Raw genomic sequence first — 14,377 nt, 5'->3', positions numbered from 1 at the left:
TAGATGATGATTATGAATATGATTATGATGGAGATGATGATGGAGATGATGATGGAGATGATGATGGAGATGATGATGGAGATGATGATGGAGATGATGATGGAGATGATGATGGAGATGGAGATGATGAGTAACGAATGTGACACAAATGATTGACATGGCGATGAAGGTGAAGACGAAATACAAGGAGATAATCATGTAGATAGAGATAAAGATGAAAGAGATGACACTTCAATACTCACAGAAAGTATTTGAGCGCGTCTGCACTCACAGGGAATACTCCATTAACAATGTCGGCGTCTGCGACCATCTCCAGCCTTCTAAGATTCACATCTCCCCGTCTCGGTCTGATCGGAAGATGAGAAAGTCTTGGAGAGGAGTGCAAACTGCTGTGTGTCAGCATGTGTAAGCAGGAAAGAGGAGTTGGGGAGGGAGGGGAGGAAGGAGAAGAAGAGGGGGGGTTGGTAGGCGGAGGGGGAGAGGGTTTCGAGAGGGGGGGGTTGATTGAGGGATGGATGAGGAGGCAGGAGGGGTCTGTATACCTTCTCTTCGATCAGTCGTGGGAGAGCATCGAAAACTTCCCTTCCGTAGGAGGGATCGGCGACAAGTCGGATCCTGGTGGCCTCTAGGGGACAGAGAGCCGTACTGCCGATCAGCTCAGCCATGGCGGCAGCGAGGAGGAAGGCAACGAGCTTCTGGTCCGTCACTTCTGCTCACAAGCTGTAAGGCGACGCTGAGAACAGGGGAGAGCGAAACGCAACGCGTGTCTGCAATTTATCCCTCCCCCTTCCTCCCTCCCTCTTCCTCCCTCTCTTCACTTCCCTCCCTGACCCCCATTCCCTCCTCCCTTCCTCCTCTCCCTTCCTCCTTCCTTTGCTTTCAAATTTCTGACTTCCTCGCCGTTGTCTCGGACTCTGTTATTCTCTTTCTTCTCTTCCCTTCAAGTTCTCGTCCTCGTCTCTGTCTCTGCCTCACTCGCTACCTCAACCACCATCTCATCCCCCCCACGTTCTCACTCGCAAGGACGACGGGCTTGAAAAGCTCGTAGAACCCGTACTTGAGCGACCCCTGGATCGCATATCCTATCAAGGTGCTACCCAGACCCCCCAGCAACGTCGAAGCTCCTTCGTTCCTGATGATAGTTTTCGTTCCCACTATGAAATTCGAATTTCTCATAGAAGGGTCAGTCTGAAGCCTTGTCTTGACAACTGTAACGGCAGAAGGTTACAATCGTCTCCAGCGATTTGACAAGATTCAACGGTCGGACCGTCTATGGGTACCGTCCCTCCGTGCGAGACTGATGCTGAGATTCCTCCGGCGCTGCGGCGTCAAAAGTCACTTGCTTGTGGGTGCTCGTATGGTGATGGAGCTGATAGTAATGATTCATGGTGATGTTGATGATGATTGAGATGATGATTATGAATATGATGATGATGATGATGATGGAGATGATGATGGAGATGATGATGGAGATGATGATGGAGATGATGATGGAGATGATGATGGAGATGATGATGGAGATGGAGATGATGAGTAACGAATGTGACACAAATGATTGACATGGCGATGAAGGTGAAGATAATCATGTAGATAGAGATAAAGATGAAAGAGATGACACTTCAATACTCACAGAAAGTATTTGAGCGCGTCTGCACTCACAGGGAATACTCCATTAACAATGTCGGCGTCTGCGACCATCTCCAGCCTTCTAAGATTCACATCTCCCCGTCTCGGTCTGATCGGAAGATGAGAAAGTCTTGGAGAGGAGTGCAAACTGCTGTGTGTCAGCATGTGTAAGCAGGAAAGAGGAGTTGGGGAGGGAGGGGAGGAAGGAGAAGAAGAGGGGGGGTTGGTAGGCGGAGGGGGAGAGGGTTGCGAGTGGCAGGGAGGGATAAGATGGATGGAGGAGGCAAGGGGTCTGAGTGACCTGAGCGATCCAAAGCTGCTGAAGCCTGAGACTCCTGTAGTGATTTCAGCAAATCCTCATCATGGGAGGGAATCTTTCACTTCTGACCCTTGTTCATTGCCCAAATTCTCCACATTCTATCCAAACCTCTTTCTTCCTGTATAGTATGATCTCGCTTCACAGAAAGTTTTCGTTTTTACCTCTCTTCGTTTCTTTCCTCCTTCTCTACCCAATCCATCGTTACTTCAGGCTCTATGTCTACCTTACGCCTGTTGTCCCCTATATGTCTTTTGTATCTGTATGATCCTCCGCCGCTGCATTTCACCATTCTCACCCGACCTCCTTACTCTTGCTCTCCCTTCTCTTCTTCATCTGTTTCCTCCTCCTCTCCTCCTCCTCCTCTTACCTGTCGCCATCACCATCACCACCACCAGCAGCTTTCCCTTGCCCAGCATTTCGGCCGCCATCGCCAGGCACTTGCCAAGACCTACCCCTACCCCCTCAATTCTCCTCAGTACAAGTACCCCCTCTGTTGTTGACCGGGTTTGCCTCAGATCATCACTTCGAGCTCGCCTCACTGCTCGATTCAATTTATCTGCGAGGCCTTGACAACAAGATAGGAATCAACCGTTTTGTCAGCAATCGAATCGTTGCGATCTTCTAACGTCGTACGCCTCTCTTTCTGTAGTAATCCGGTCATCTAGGAGTACCCTCTTCACCCCCCCTTTGCAGTTGAAATTTGGGATCATTTGGGGTAGGGGTTCCGCCGGTGGAGACCGATGAAGCTGACATGTACTACGAAAGCCCCGCCCCCCCCTCTAGATAAATAGTCATAGACAACACCGTCTTCATCCTCCACAGCGTCTCCTTGTTCTGTTCCCTCCCTCTACTCCGTTGCTTCAACCTCCCCTTCCTCTCGTCTATCCACCTCTTGTTCACAATTCTGATCTTCTGCTCCTCGTCCTTCTCAGTATCCTGAAAACCTGTGCTCAGCATTCCTTCATAGAACAAGCAGCATGATCGACAACGTGCCCATTCCCATCGATTTCGATATCCACAAGGATGCTCCATCAGTGCAATGTCCCGAAGAACTTAAGATTTCCGGGGAAAACATTGTAGCTGATATCTCTGCTTTGTCTTTTGAACACGACCCTTTTAGCAGAGAAGAGATTCTTGAGTGGCCATTTCCGAATCTGAGGGACTCCTTCAATTCAAGCCAATGTTCCAAAACAAAATCTTCAAAACATGTTTCGATGAGCAGTCCTTCGATGGGCAAACGCCTTCTTCAGTCCTCCTACGACCCCGACGGCGGATACACCACGACGTACGCGAGCTTGCACGACGGGAGGGCAAGGAGGCTGTACAATCAAAGCATCTCAAGGGAGACGATGAAATAGGATGGATAACTGTAGAAGCAGTGAAGTAGTCGAGCAGGGGAGGAAATCTGCGATGTATGATATGGATGTGCGATATGAATGATCTAGTAAGAAAAGTAAAGGACTCGCAAACTTCAAACAACATGTAATCACAACCAGCACATCTCATATCGCTTGATTTTTACTCAAATTATGGCATTTTGAAGACACCTTCACGAGGCGGGCTTGTTTTCTCTCCAGTTGTAGTCATGAAGCGGGTTTCCTCGGTTATCTCCAGATCAGTCGGTAGTAAACATTCTTATCGTATCACTCATCATCAACTAGATACACCTCTCGGCAACCCCGTCGACCACCCTCTGGCCGCCCATTCTGAGTTCTCACTTCACGTCGTTTCAGTGGTGACTTTCTCAGTCAAGAGAAGTGAGAGAAATTCTCGAGTCTCATCAAGTCTCAAGGGAAAGAGAAGCGGAGGCTCTGCCATAACTTGACAAGGCGGGATCAGTACCGTGGTGCACGTTCTCTATTTTAGCGTGAGTGTTTTTAAAGTTAACTCGCTCATCTCGTCGAAGAAAAAAAACAGTCAAAGATTCGGCTGACGGTCAATTGGTCAGTCGTCGGAACATAAAACATTTAAGCCAGGTGGAGCCCAGGAAGCGAAGAAGCGAAGAAGCGAAGAAGCGAAGAAGCGAAGAAGCGAAGAAGCGAAGAAGCGAAGAAGCGAAGAAGCGAAGAAGCGAAGAAGCGAAGAAGCTAAGAAGCGAAGAAGCGAAGAAGCGTAGAAGCGAAGAAGCGAAGAAGCGAAGAAGCGAAGAAGCGAAGAAGCGAAGAAGCGAAGAAGCGAAGAAGCGAAGAAGCGAAGAAGCGAAGAAGCGAAGAAGCGAAGAAGCGAAGAAGCGAAGAAGCGAAGAAGCGAAGAAGCGAAGAAGCTAAGAAGCGAAGAAGCTAGAAGCGAAGAAGCGAAGAAGCGAAGAAGCGAAGAAGCGAAGAAGCGAAGAAGCGAAGAAGCGAAGAAGCGAAGAAGCGAAGAAGCGAAGAAGCGAAGAAGCGAAGAAGCGAAGAAGCGAAGAAGCGAAGAAGCGAAGAAGCGAAGAAGCGAAGAAGCGAAGAAGCGAAGAAGCGAAGAAGCGAAGAAGCGAAGAAGCGAAGAAGCGAAGAAGCGAAGAAGCGAAGAAGCGAAGAAGCGAAGAAGCGAAGAAGCGAAGAAGATCGAAGAAATTTCGAAGGCTCGATACTGCATATAACCGATCCACTGAGAAGATGATCGAAACCAGCAATCCCTCCGCGTCCGAAATAATCATCGACCACCCATTACGGTCGCCTTCAAAGCAATCCTCCTCCTCAGACATCTACAGTCTGTCTACGAGCGGCTCAATCAAGCCTGCTGCTAGTCGCAGCATCCTCGATCTTGTACGCACTCATTCAAGCCTTTACCCTGTGCAAGACGACTGCTCTGCCAGTAGCCTTGAGGACTCCTTCAACTCCCCCCGTAGCCCCAGAATAGGCAAACGCCTTCTTCAGTCCTCCTACGACCCCGACGGCGGATACACCACGACGTACGCGAGCTTGCACGACGGGAGGGCGAGGAGGCTGTACAATCAAAGCATCTCAAGGGAGACGATGAAATAGACGGGGACGAAAAGGCGGAGCCGATGAAATGTAAATAAACCCAGCCATTTGAGCCTTTTCTCCGCAATCCTTGATCCTGCGTGACCTGTCTATATACGCATCAAATTTCGCACACCTGGACCTTGAATTCTTACAATCTTCTTGTTCCCTTCTCCTTAGACCCCTTCCCTCCCTCGCCAAGTTGTACAGCCACCGTCGGCTCGCATTGGCTCACATTGGTGTGACTGGCAGCGGTGCTTAGGATTTTTGCACTTGTAACTTGATGGTGCATTCTTCTCCTTGGATCAGACTCCCCTGTGTTCAATCCGTGACTGCCATTGCGCAACCAAATCGGATGATGCATGACAGATGGGTGCCCGTGCGCGTCAAAGTTGTCACAATGCTGTCGTCAAGATCACCGCCCTGATCATCCGCCCTGATCATCCGCTGATTGATTCACTGAGTTCCACTGGGCCGAGTCGGAGCACATTCAGTGCCAACCTCTTTTACTTAAAATCAGTACTACGTGTGTGCTGAGTTACATTTTACTCAAAGCCGAGGGTGAGTTATGCAGTTAACTGTGGTCACGGCGCTGGGACTCCCCGTCTTTTACGCAAAGTTAAGTTAAAAATCAGTACGAGGACAAACACAACTCAGCTTCGGCTACAAGTAAAATCCTCAGGGCCTCGAGCTATCATCGTTGTTCTATTCGTGAGTGGCCCATGACTCTGGCCGGCCCTCCGGCGTCACGGCCCGTCGGGCGACTTCTTGAGATGACGAGTAGGGAAACGCTCACATCCTTCAAAATACTCTTCAAGGGCCCTAACCTCGCGCCTGTTCATCAGTGGACTTTACCTCGGAAGGCTCCAAGCTCCCGGCCTATCAGAGTCTGCACGAACGGACTTATCTTGTCGCTGACACTACCCCCACCCCCTTCGTGAACGTTATACACACCGGTCCGATCTGTTCGGATGACCAGATTGTTGCCCAATTCATCGTACCACGAGAAATTAAGTCCTCCCTCACTTCCTGACTTCTACACTTGTTCTCTTGAGCTCACAGACACTCTCAAGAGCACGAAACGATCAGAGATCTTCCATCGCTAGCAAACGAGACCTCACACAGCTATCACTCGTACACTTTGATTGCCATCGGTTTCAAGTTTGATCCCTCACTCTGCAAATCCATTTCCAATGACTAAAGGCGATTGTTGTACTCTCCCTCCCTCTCCCGCCCACATGGACATGCCCTCGCTGAATCCTTGCGTTCACGGCATCGGCGCTACCTTCCACTGCAACGTCTCCCAGGCTTGCGTGGGGAGGAGGCTTCTTCAGTCATCCCTCGAGCGAGAGGACGGAAGCTGGACCACGATCTACACGAGCAGCTACGAGCCGACGGCGAGGAGGCTGTACAACCAGAGCATCTCGTGGGACATCATGAACTGAGCTGCAGGGATAGAGAGGAGGGCGGAAGCTGGCGAGAAGGGGAGGGGAGGGGAGGGAGTTTAAGGGAGGAACAAGGAGGCAGGCTGTAAATAAGTGTACACTGGTTGTAAATAGTAAAGCAAAGATACAAGAAGAATACTCGAACAAAACAAACAAAATGTAAGAGGAATGGACCCTCCAGATAGCCTTCTCAGTGTAGAGGTTGATGAGTTGTTGTTGAAAAGTTATTGATTAGCATCTTTACGGCTCGGTGTAGTAGTAGTTGAGTTTATTAGTGAATTGGACGTTGTACACTCGAAGGGACTCATTTCAGAACCTGAGCAACACAATGCAGTGCACTCTGAGGACTCCTTAGAGGCTGGAGATTCCCTGCGTCCTACCAGATGGCATCTTCAGCAGCCGCACGTCCACAAGATTGCGATGATTCTCTTGGGAGGAGCATCTTTAGTTTTCGTAATGGGGTATCCTGACAGGATACCCCATTAGACTGCAAGAAGTCCAAAGTGTATGCTTCAACGCATCAAAGCCTTTAATATTACAGTTGTACACTATATCAACAAACAGCATCACACTATCCATAACATCGTCCCTAAATTCTTCCACTGTTGTCTTGCTTGTGCGATCGATTCTGTTGTTCAGCTTGCCGTTGTCCTCGAGATGCTTTGGTTGTACATCCTCCTCGCCGTTGGATCATACCAGCTTGCAGATATCACCGTCCAGCTTCCGTCCGCCTCGATCGATGACTGAAGCAGCCTCTTCCCAATCCTCGAGATGCTGCGAGGGAGGTTGAAGGATTCTTCCAAGCTGGCTTCAGGCCAGTCCTCTTGCTGCTCATCGAAGTTTGAGCGCATGATGCCTGTTTCTAAGATGCTGCCTTGATCAGCAGCGGGCTTGCGTGGGATCGCGTCGATTCCGTGAAAGCAAGGAATAGTGGACGGCGACATTTCGACGTGGGAGGGGAACGGAGAAAAAGTGCAGCTGCAGTCGTCCTTGGTCATGGTTTGCTGGCTTTATCTATGACTTGAATTCTTGTGCGGTTGTGTGATTCAATCCATACAGTCACAATAAAAAAGGATGGTACTTTGGCACGATCTGTACGCGAGACGGGTTGTGGGGATGGGGAGGGGGAGGGGGAGGGGGGGAGGGATTGCTGAGAGAGAATGTAGGAAGAAAAGTATGAGAGGAAGGGAGCCTGGGAGGAGGGACAGCGACCGAGAGTGAGACTGGGAAGCTACAGAGAGGGGGCGAGTGACGGAATCGAGCCAACAGTGCGATTTTGTAGCTTTGGGGGAGGGGGGGGGTTCGTTGATTAAAAGGGGTGCCTGGTCCATGGGGGTAGGGCAGGAGGATGGTATGGAGCAAGGATGTGAGAATGGTGAATGAGCTAACTTAGGAAATCGTTGAGGTAGAGGACGGTTGAGATGCGGCTATAGACCGATCCGGGAGCTGCCCAAAGAGTGTCAGATTAACTTTACTTTGAGTAAACGTCAGAGTCTCTGGGAGAGGGGTGGGGGGAGGGGGTGGGTGGGGGTAGGGGTCCGTCAGTCAACCTCCGAGGCTCCGAGCACGGTCAAACATTTACTCCGACTCAAAGTTGAGTTAAAAGCAGTATGGTACTATTGAGTCATGGCCGCTCAGCGGCTGGCCAACTTCAAGTCTTTGGCTGACTCAGTTCGTTTGTTTGACGGTCACGGTGCTGACTTTTACTCAAGGTCGTTGAAGAGCCTCAGTGATTCACTTCATTCAAAGCTATCAGGGTCCGAGGCTAGTGAGAATCATTCGACGTTCGTGCTAGGATCGGATGGACTCAGTGATCGGACAGTGATCGGACCTCTGTCACAGATGGGATGGTGAGATTGATCAGCTGAGTTGTCACAGGGGTTAAGGGAAGGGCGAACTTAAAAAAGGGCTCACCCTTCCTCCCCCCTGCAGGCTCACCCTTCCTCCCCCCCTGCGGGCGCCCGGCTGCAGGGGGGGAGGAAGGGTGAGGGCCCTCCGGGCCCTCACCGGTACCGCACACCAGACGGCATGTTTGCGCTGATCCTGACGCGAGACATGGCGCGAGCGAGGACAGAGAGCTCCGCGGGGCCATGGGCGCCAGCGATCTTGCTGCAAGGAGTGCGGGGGAGCCAGCATCCATGGGCGGAGACGATCTGCATCCATGGGCGGAGACGATCCCGATGCAAGGACTGCAGGCTGTCTCCCGCTGCAAGCTCCCCCGCCTGCCTCGGCCCCCAGCCCCCGCCAGACGTCGCCCAGATGCTCTCTGCCGGCACCGACCTCGCCGCTCTCTTCGCCGGGAGTGCAGGAGAGATAGTGCTCTGCCAGCACGCCCAGCAGCGATCGCAATGCTTCGAGTGTAGGTCGATCGGACGCCCGGCCCCGGCTCGTCAGTCCCGACCGTCCCGTAGAGAGAGTCGGTAGGACTCTAGACCAGGGCTTGTACATGAAGAGCACGCGAAAGACAGACATCTGCACCATGCTCACCCAGCCTCTAGCGCAAGAGTACGCTTGCTTGCCGCCTACAAGGCTTGTAGACGTCGTCGCGAGAAGCTCGTCATGGGCAAGGGCCTACACGGACGGGCTGCCTCGCAAGCTCAAGGGCGCTCTCGGCAAAGCATTTCCAGCCCAACGACGACAGCCCCCGGCAGTCTGAGAGCGACTGGGCGAGGGAGACGGAGACGGAGACGGAGACGGAGAGGAGATGGAAAGGCCTCAAGCCTCTGTCGGCTACTCTACCGCCAGGGTCCGAGAAGTCTAAGCTACTGCCGAGATCAGATCCCAAGCCGGTGTCTGCCTTTCTGAAACCTCCCCCTCGTCCCGGCCTCAAGCATGTCCAAGGCAGGAAGAGCGCGAAGACTCTGCCGCCGCCTGTCTCTTGCATATCACCTGCCAAGGGTCTGAGCAAAGGCTCGACTAAGGCGCAGCAGGAGGCTGGTAGGGAGACGAGAGCTGGACGGAAGGAGGCAGGAGGGAGCACAAGCAAGGTGTCACGGGAAGGGGATGGGTCGAGCGAGAGCTGCCGTGCGTTTAGTCATCCCTACACCGCAGACAGCTCCGCTATCGACACTAGTCGTGGGGCCATCTCTACACCGCAGACAGCTCCGTGGGCGAGCTTGCGGGGTTGTTAGCCCTAGCTTTCCCACAGAACTTGATGTTGTGTTACAGAACAGAAATTCGTGAAGTGGTTGAGACATTGTATTGGAAAGACACACGGACAGACCTAGGCACGCGGAAATGGTTTTGTTTATATTCGTACATTACGTACTACAGGTATCGGGGAATGACGTGAACAATCAATTTGAGTCAACTGTGACTGACAGCACAGTCGGGAGCTATGCGGCGATGTTAATGAGAAACTCGTGAACTGAGGGACTGAAAGCTTGGTATCAATAAAAATGACAAAAGAGACGACGCGGACAGATAGGTTGGGAAAGGTGGATGGTTACGAGAGAGCCCACGACCAACCAAATCTCATAGTTGCAAGCAGAACCTGTGGAAAGTGGGAGAGAGACTCGGAAGAAACCATCATGAATGCCAAGGAAGAAGGCGAGGGAGGGGAGAGTTAGAGACATGAAACCTACCACAGGAGAGAAAGAAAATGAATGAGGGATGGTTAGAGTGAGATCAAGCAAGAGAGGAGGCAGGGGGGGGTTTATAGACACATTTATCGAACATGCATGGTTTGGGTACCTTGCGTACTGACAGCCCACGGGTACCACAAACGTTCATCTTCCCTCCGTCCCTACCCCAGCACATTTGTCTACCCCCTGGGGATAATGCAGACAGGCACGTTCGAACTTGAAGGCATGCGAGCACCGGCGGGAGTCCACGAGCAGACTCGCACACTCGCCTAGATCGAGCTCTTGCTGCTTCTGAGCTTCTGCTCCTCTTCGTACCAGGAGTTAGGGAAGCCACCCGTACGTAATAAGGGGTCACACTGCAGACTCATCTAGCCTTTACATGCTTCTCGTCCTTTGATATTCCTTTGCCAGCATAGCACACTAGAGTGATGTCCCTTACAACCGCTGCCAGGTAAGACAAGGGTTCTCGATGAGCCTTCCGATATGATCTTCATATCTCTGTTTTACTATTCACACTAATGTACACTTCCTTCGTCCTCCTCCTTAGACCCCTCCCCTCCCCTTCTCGCCAGCTTCCGCCCTCCTCTCTATCCCTGCAGCTCAGTTCATGATGTCCCACGAGATGCTCTGGTTGTACAGCCTCCTCGCCGTCGGCTCGTAGCTGCTCGTGTAGATCGTGGTCCAGCTTCCGTCCTCTCGCTCGAGGGATGACTGAAGAAGCCTCCTCCCCACGCGAGTCTTGGAGCCGCTACCTTCATCAGCAGAAGACTTGCGTGAGGTAGAATCGATGTCGTGAAGCCAAGAAGAAGCCAGCGAGGGCACGGGAGAGGGAGGAAGAGCACAGCAATCGCCCTTAGTCATAGTTACTTGTGTGTTCTGAGGTTTGTCACGAAGGATAGGGTGGTAGATGCTCAAATGTAGGATCAAGAGCGGAAGTAAGAGAGTGGTTTGGATGTAGGGATAGAGGAAGAGGGGAGGGAGGGAGGGAGGGAGGGAGGGAGGGAGGGGGAAAGTGACTGCAGTTGGCGAGCTTTGATCCTAATAAGGGGAACATCTTATCTTCCTAGATCTGAGGAGGGAGGGGGAGGGGGTAGTACGAAGAGGTGTAGGCAGACCGGAGAGGGGTGGTAAGAGACGCTCGAGGGGGTAGAGAAAAGATTTCAGGAGTTCAACCGTTTTGTTCGGCTAACATGGGGGTAGGGTGGTGTCAGCTACAAGATTGGTACCTCCCGACTCGCACCAGGTTGACTAGTCTGTACCCAAGGTTTAGTCCAACTTTACTCAAAGGTAAGTTAAAGTTCAGTACGAGGACAATCAGGAGAGTCGAAGGTTTAGTAATGATATTGTTGAAATCCCTACAAACCTCCTTCAGTACGGACGGTACCAGTGACTTATCTCTACGACTCTGGCGGGGAGCGTAGGCTAAACCTCAAGCAGCTGTCGAGAGGACTTACTTTACAAGCCTGACACCCAGTCTTCTAGGAGCAAACGGAGGCTTTACACACATGCCGACGGTCCGTCACGGCACAATCGCCGGCACGACGGCGTTACTTTAACCTTACCGCTCAACTGACAGACTTGTGCAGCGGCTGAGCTCTCATAGCACTGTATTACTATGACTCGTAGCTGAGGTGGCGGGCGGCGCCGGTCACATGGCTCCCTTATCTTTTGCTGACGTGAGCCGTCGGACCCCAACTCGAGATAAGGTTGAATTCAACGCCATTCGATGTACATCGGGCGCCACCGTCAGGAGTGGTCCGTACGCTGGTCATTGTGCCGTGACTCACTGTACTCAGTGACTCGGACCGTCCGACGAATCACACTCCTCTTTACTCAAAGAATCATGGCGCTGAGCCTCCCAGTCCGGGAGCGGCCCCCCCGGTTGATCGGACCGTTCGCGAGCCGGGCAGCCCCGGCGGCCCGCGGTGGCAGCTGGCCCCCAGCCGACCGTATCGGACGCCGGGCCCGGGCGGCAACCGGGCCTCCTGACTGAGAGTAGTGAGGGCCGCCCGGCGGGTCACTAGTTCCTTCTGGCAGTTAGGAGCCGCAGGTTCAGGGTTGTACTACCGGGTGAAGAGAGCAGTAGAAAGAGACCCTGGTGGTGTGCCAGGGTTTGGTGCATGCAGGGGCAAGAGTTGCGGCGGGTAGGAACGACAGAGAGAGAGGAAGGAAGAGGGCAGGTTCAAGTCATCTGATGATGGAAGAAAGAAGGGAGATACTTGCAAGAATGTTGTTCAGAGATGCACGTGTCATCTGTGATGAGTATGAAATGAGCCACCAATGATGGTGGAGATGGAGGAGGAGAGATAGAAACATATGAATCAAGCCTCACATCTGTGATCTACCCTGCCTCACGTTGAGAGAATAGTAGATTCTGTAGACTTGAATAGCGTTTAGCTTCAGCCTCTCGGGTACGAGCTTGATTAAAAGGTGATGCACAGTTCTACCACTGATACTTCACTGCCAGCATTAAACCATGGAATTGAAGCTTCAAGCTACCCCAAGAGGATCTGCAAGCTCTCACAGCAGCAGGAGGAGGTGAAGAATGTTCAAACCAGTCGAGCTGTGTCTCATTTCATTCTGCTTCACAGAAATCAGGTTGGAGTGACCAACCGTCCGTCGACCAGCCACGTGGCTCAGTCGCAGTCTCGTGAAGGGTCGGATCGTACCTCTGACTCCAACGTGGAGAGAAAAATGCAGAACAGGGTGAGTTGTCACGGTCAACCTTGACGCGTCAAGAAACAGTGCATATGGCGTATATGACCATCTTGTGGATGCAGATACGGGATAAGGTGTCAAGATGCAGCGCTGACGTCAACCTAGAACTTCAGAGAGCATCCAACGATGGCGTGTTGAGCTATGAAACCATGAGAACGGTGAAGACCTCGGCGCTTGTTCCTCGTTGCCTCACGTGCCTGGCAGATTTTGCACAGGCTGAATGTTCCTCTAGCAGACGAAGAGTTCAATTATCTCAAATCTTTGTCACACAACGAACATGGCGATACACGGCTCGAAAAGGTTATGAACACAATCAGGACGCCTGATTTTGATGATTACAGACCTTTCAGAAAGTCCTTCGAGAGGTGCACATGATCTGTGTATGATGTGATGCGATGACAGGTTTTGCAGAGAGAAAGTATTCCTCACGCAACTAGCCAGGAAAGAGCTGAAGCCAGTGAATCGGAGGGAGCTTTCCCTAGATGTTCACCGAGCTGTACATCACTCTCCTTCAGTCTCTTCGCACAGGTTGATCGAAGCGATGATGTTTGTGTTTCGCTCATCTCATTGCTGGGTAGAACATCAAACTCGCTGTCATCGTTGGACGGCAACCAGGCTGACCCTTCGTCGTCCAAGACCCTTCTGGCCTTCGTGAACAAGTTGAAGAGAAGAGGCTAGTTTGTTTCTCGGTTGCTCTTCATCAGCTCACACTCCCTCCTCAGGCCTTTCTCTACTTGATATGTTCAAGAACATCGATAAGGATGGATCGGGCGTTATAGACAAATCCGAGGTTGACCCATTCCTGCAACATGTGGTATTGAACATTCATGTCAGTTTCTTAAAGCACTGGAAGTCTTGGAGAAGAAAGGTTTCACAAAAGATGAGGTGCGGACGTTATGTATCCGCGAGCAGGAGCTCAGAATCGATGACAGATTGAAAATCTCTGGTTCGAGATAGACGCCGACGACAGCAACTCGATCAACTACCTTGAGTTCATTCGAGCGATCAAATCAGAAACGAAAGGAGAAATGAGCCTGCTGCAGACAGACAGACAGCATGGCGTACAAGGGAAGCACTTCCAGACGGTCTCTTTCCCTGCTCACGTGTACCAGCCCCCCCACTAACGCTTTACCCAGACTTTGAACGCTACCCGGACCCCGATCTTGTAACCCCCCCCCAGCGACTTCAGCACTCCTGGCTGATCCTGACTGCTTGCCCAGGCCGAGAGATCACTACAATGTCAAGTTCTGTAGGACTGCAGGACCTCCGTCCTACTCCACGTATGAGACGGTGGGGCGCTACCCGTCGCTTGCTCGCTCTGATCGCAAACTAGATTGTACCCGTGCACACGTCACCGCATTACTGCCCTGACTGGAAGAGATACGTGACGGTGTCGCTGCGAAACTCGATGCCGGTCGACGAGCACATTGAGATCGAGAAGAGGAAGACGAGGAAGGTACGGCTGACCCTCGACCCCTTCTTCCTCCTCCTTGCGCTGACGACGCGGCCATGTTGGTAGATGATGAACCTGAGCAGAAGACAGGAGCTTCGAGAGCAGATGAGGAACTTCGTCGAGTCGGAGGAGAGGTTCTATCACAACGGCTACATGAAGCGCCTCCAGGGGCTTGCAAGGACGCGGGTTGGCTACCTTGACCGCATGTTCGGCAACCTCGACCAACTGGGCTATTGAGTAAAATGATAAACCCCGAGACACAAAATTGCATGGGAGGCAGGCAGGGAGGG

The 14,377-nt window shown here is 52.0% G+C and overlaps 5 protein-coding genes across 5 annotated transcripts in view; 3 read left to right on the top strand and 2 right to left on the bottom strand.

Annotated features, from left to right (window-relative positions):
- The window catches only part of GUITHDRAFT_143999 (hypothetical protein), a gene marked incomplete at both ends in the record, with an annotated part of 3,323 nt that extends 962 nt beyond the window's left edge, over nt 1–2,361 (bottom strand). The window contains 6 exons of the mRNA XM_005825742.1: nt 543–709; nt 1,017–1,208; nt 1,268–1,320; nt 1,631–1,735; nt 1,928–1,961; nt 2,313–2,361. Of these exons, the coding sequence (XP_005825799.1) occupies nt 543–709; nt 1,017–1,208; nt 1,268–1,320; nt 1,631–1,735; nt 1,928–1,961; nt 2,313–2,361 (600 nt within the window). The remainder of the gene's footprint in view (nt 1–542; nt 710–1,016; nt 1,209–1,267; nt 1,321–1,630; nt 1,736–1,927; nt 1,962–2,312) is intronic.
- Nucleotides 2,362–2,756: 395 nt separating this feature from the next.
- Nucleotides 2,757–3,422, top strand: GUITHDRAFT_154633 (hypothetical protein; the record flags this gene model as incomplete). Its single annotated transcript, XM_005825741.1, has 1 exon — nt 2,757–3,422. A coding segment is annotated over exon 1 (376 nt), but the record flags the coding sequence as incomplete, so codon positions are not given.
- A 108-nt stretch (nt 3,423–3,530) lies between these two features.
- GUITHDRAFT_115145 (hypothetical protein) lies at nt 3,531–4,523 on the top strand (the record flags this gene model as incomplete). Its single annotated transcript, XM_005825740.1, has 4 exons — nt 3,531–3,548; nt 3,607–3,680; nt 3,894–4,057; nt 4,102–4,523. 4 exons carry the CDS (start codon nt 3,531–3,533, stop codon nt 4,521–4,523), a joined length of 678 nt encoding a protein of 225 aa, XP_005825797.1.
- Nucleotides 4,524–6,967: 2,444 nt separating this feature from the next.
- GUITHDRAFT_143998 (hypothetical protein) lies at nt 6,968–7,330 on the bottom strand (the record flags this gene model as incomplete). The annotated part of the gene is made up of 1 exon (XM_005825739.1): nt 6,968–7,330. The coding sequence occupies one exon, from the start codon at nt 7,328–7,330 to the stop codon at nt 6,968–6,970; it is 363 nt and encodes a 120-aa protein (XP_005825796.1).
- A 5,019-nt stretch (nt 7,331–12,349) lies between these two features.
- On the top strand, nt 12,350–14,324 carry GUITHDRAFT_165130 (hypothetical protein; the record flags this gene model as incomplete). Its single annotated transcript, XM_005825738.1, has 10 exons — nt 12,350–12,454; nt 12,508–12,622; nt 12,697–12,792; nt 12,839–12,999; nt 13,046–13,162; nt 13,213–13,293; nt 13,469–13,519; nt 13,855–13,924; nt 13,968–14,090; nt 14,154–14,324. The coding sequence occupies exons 1-10, from the start codon at nt 12,393–12,395 to the stop codon at nt 14,322–14,324; spliced, it is 1,047 nt and encodes a 348-aa protein (XP_005825795.1). The 5' UTR covers nt 12,350–12,392.
- Nucleotides 14,325–14,377: the final 53 nt, after the last annotated feature.

The sequence above is a fragment of the Guillardia theta genome (genome assembly GCF_000315625.1).
Source record: "Guillardia theta CCMP2712 unplaced genomic scaffold GUITHscaffold_81, whole genome shotgun sequence".
In the NCBI taxonomy this organism is placed as follows: domain Eukaryota; class Cryptophyceae; order Pyrenomonadales; family Geminigeraceae; genus Guillardia; species Guillardia theta.
Note: the sequence above shows the minus strand (reverse complement) of the source record. Positions and strands in the feature narration are given on the sequence as shown.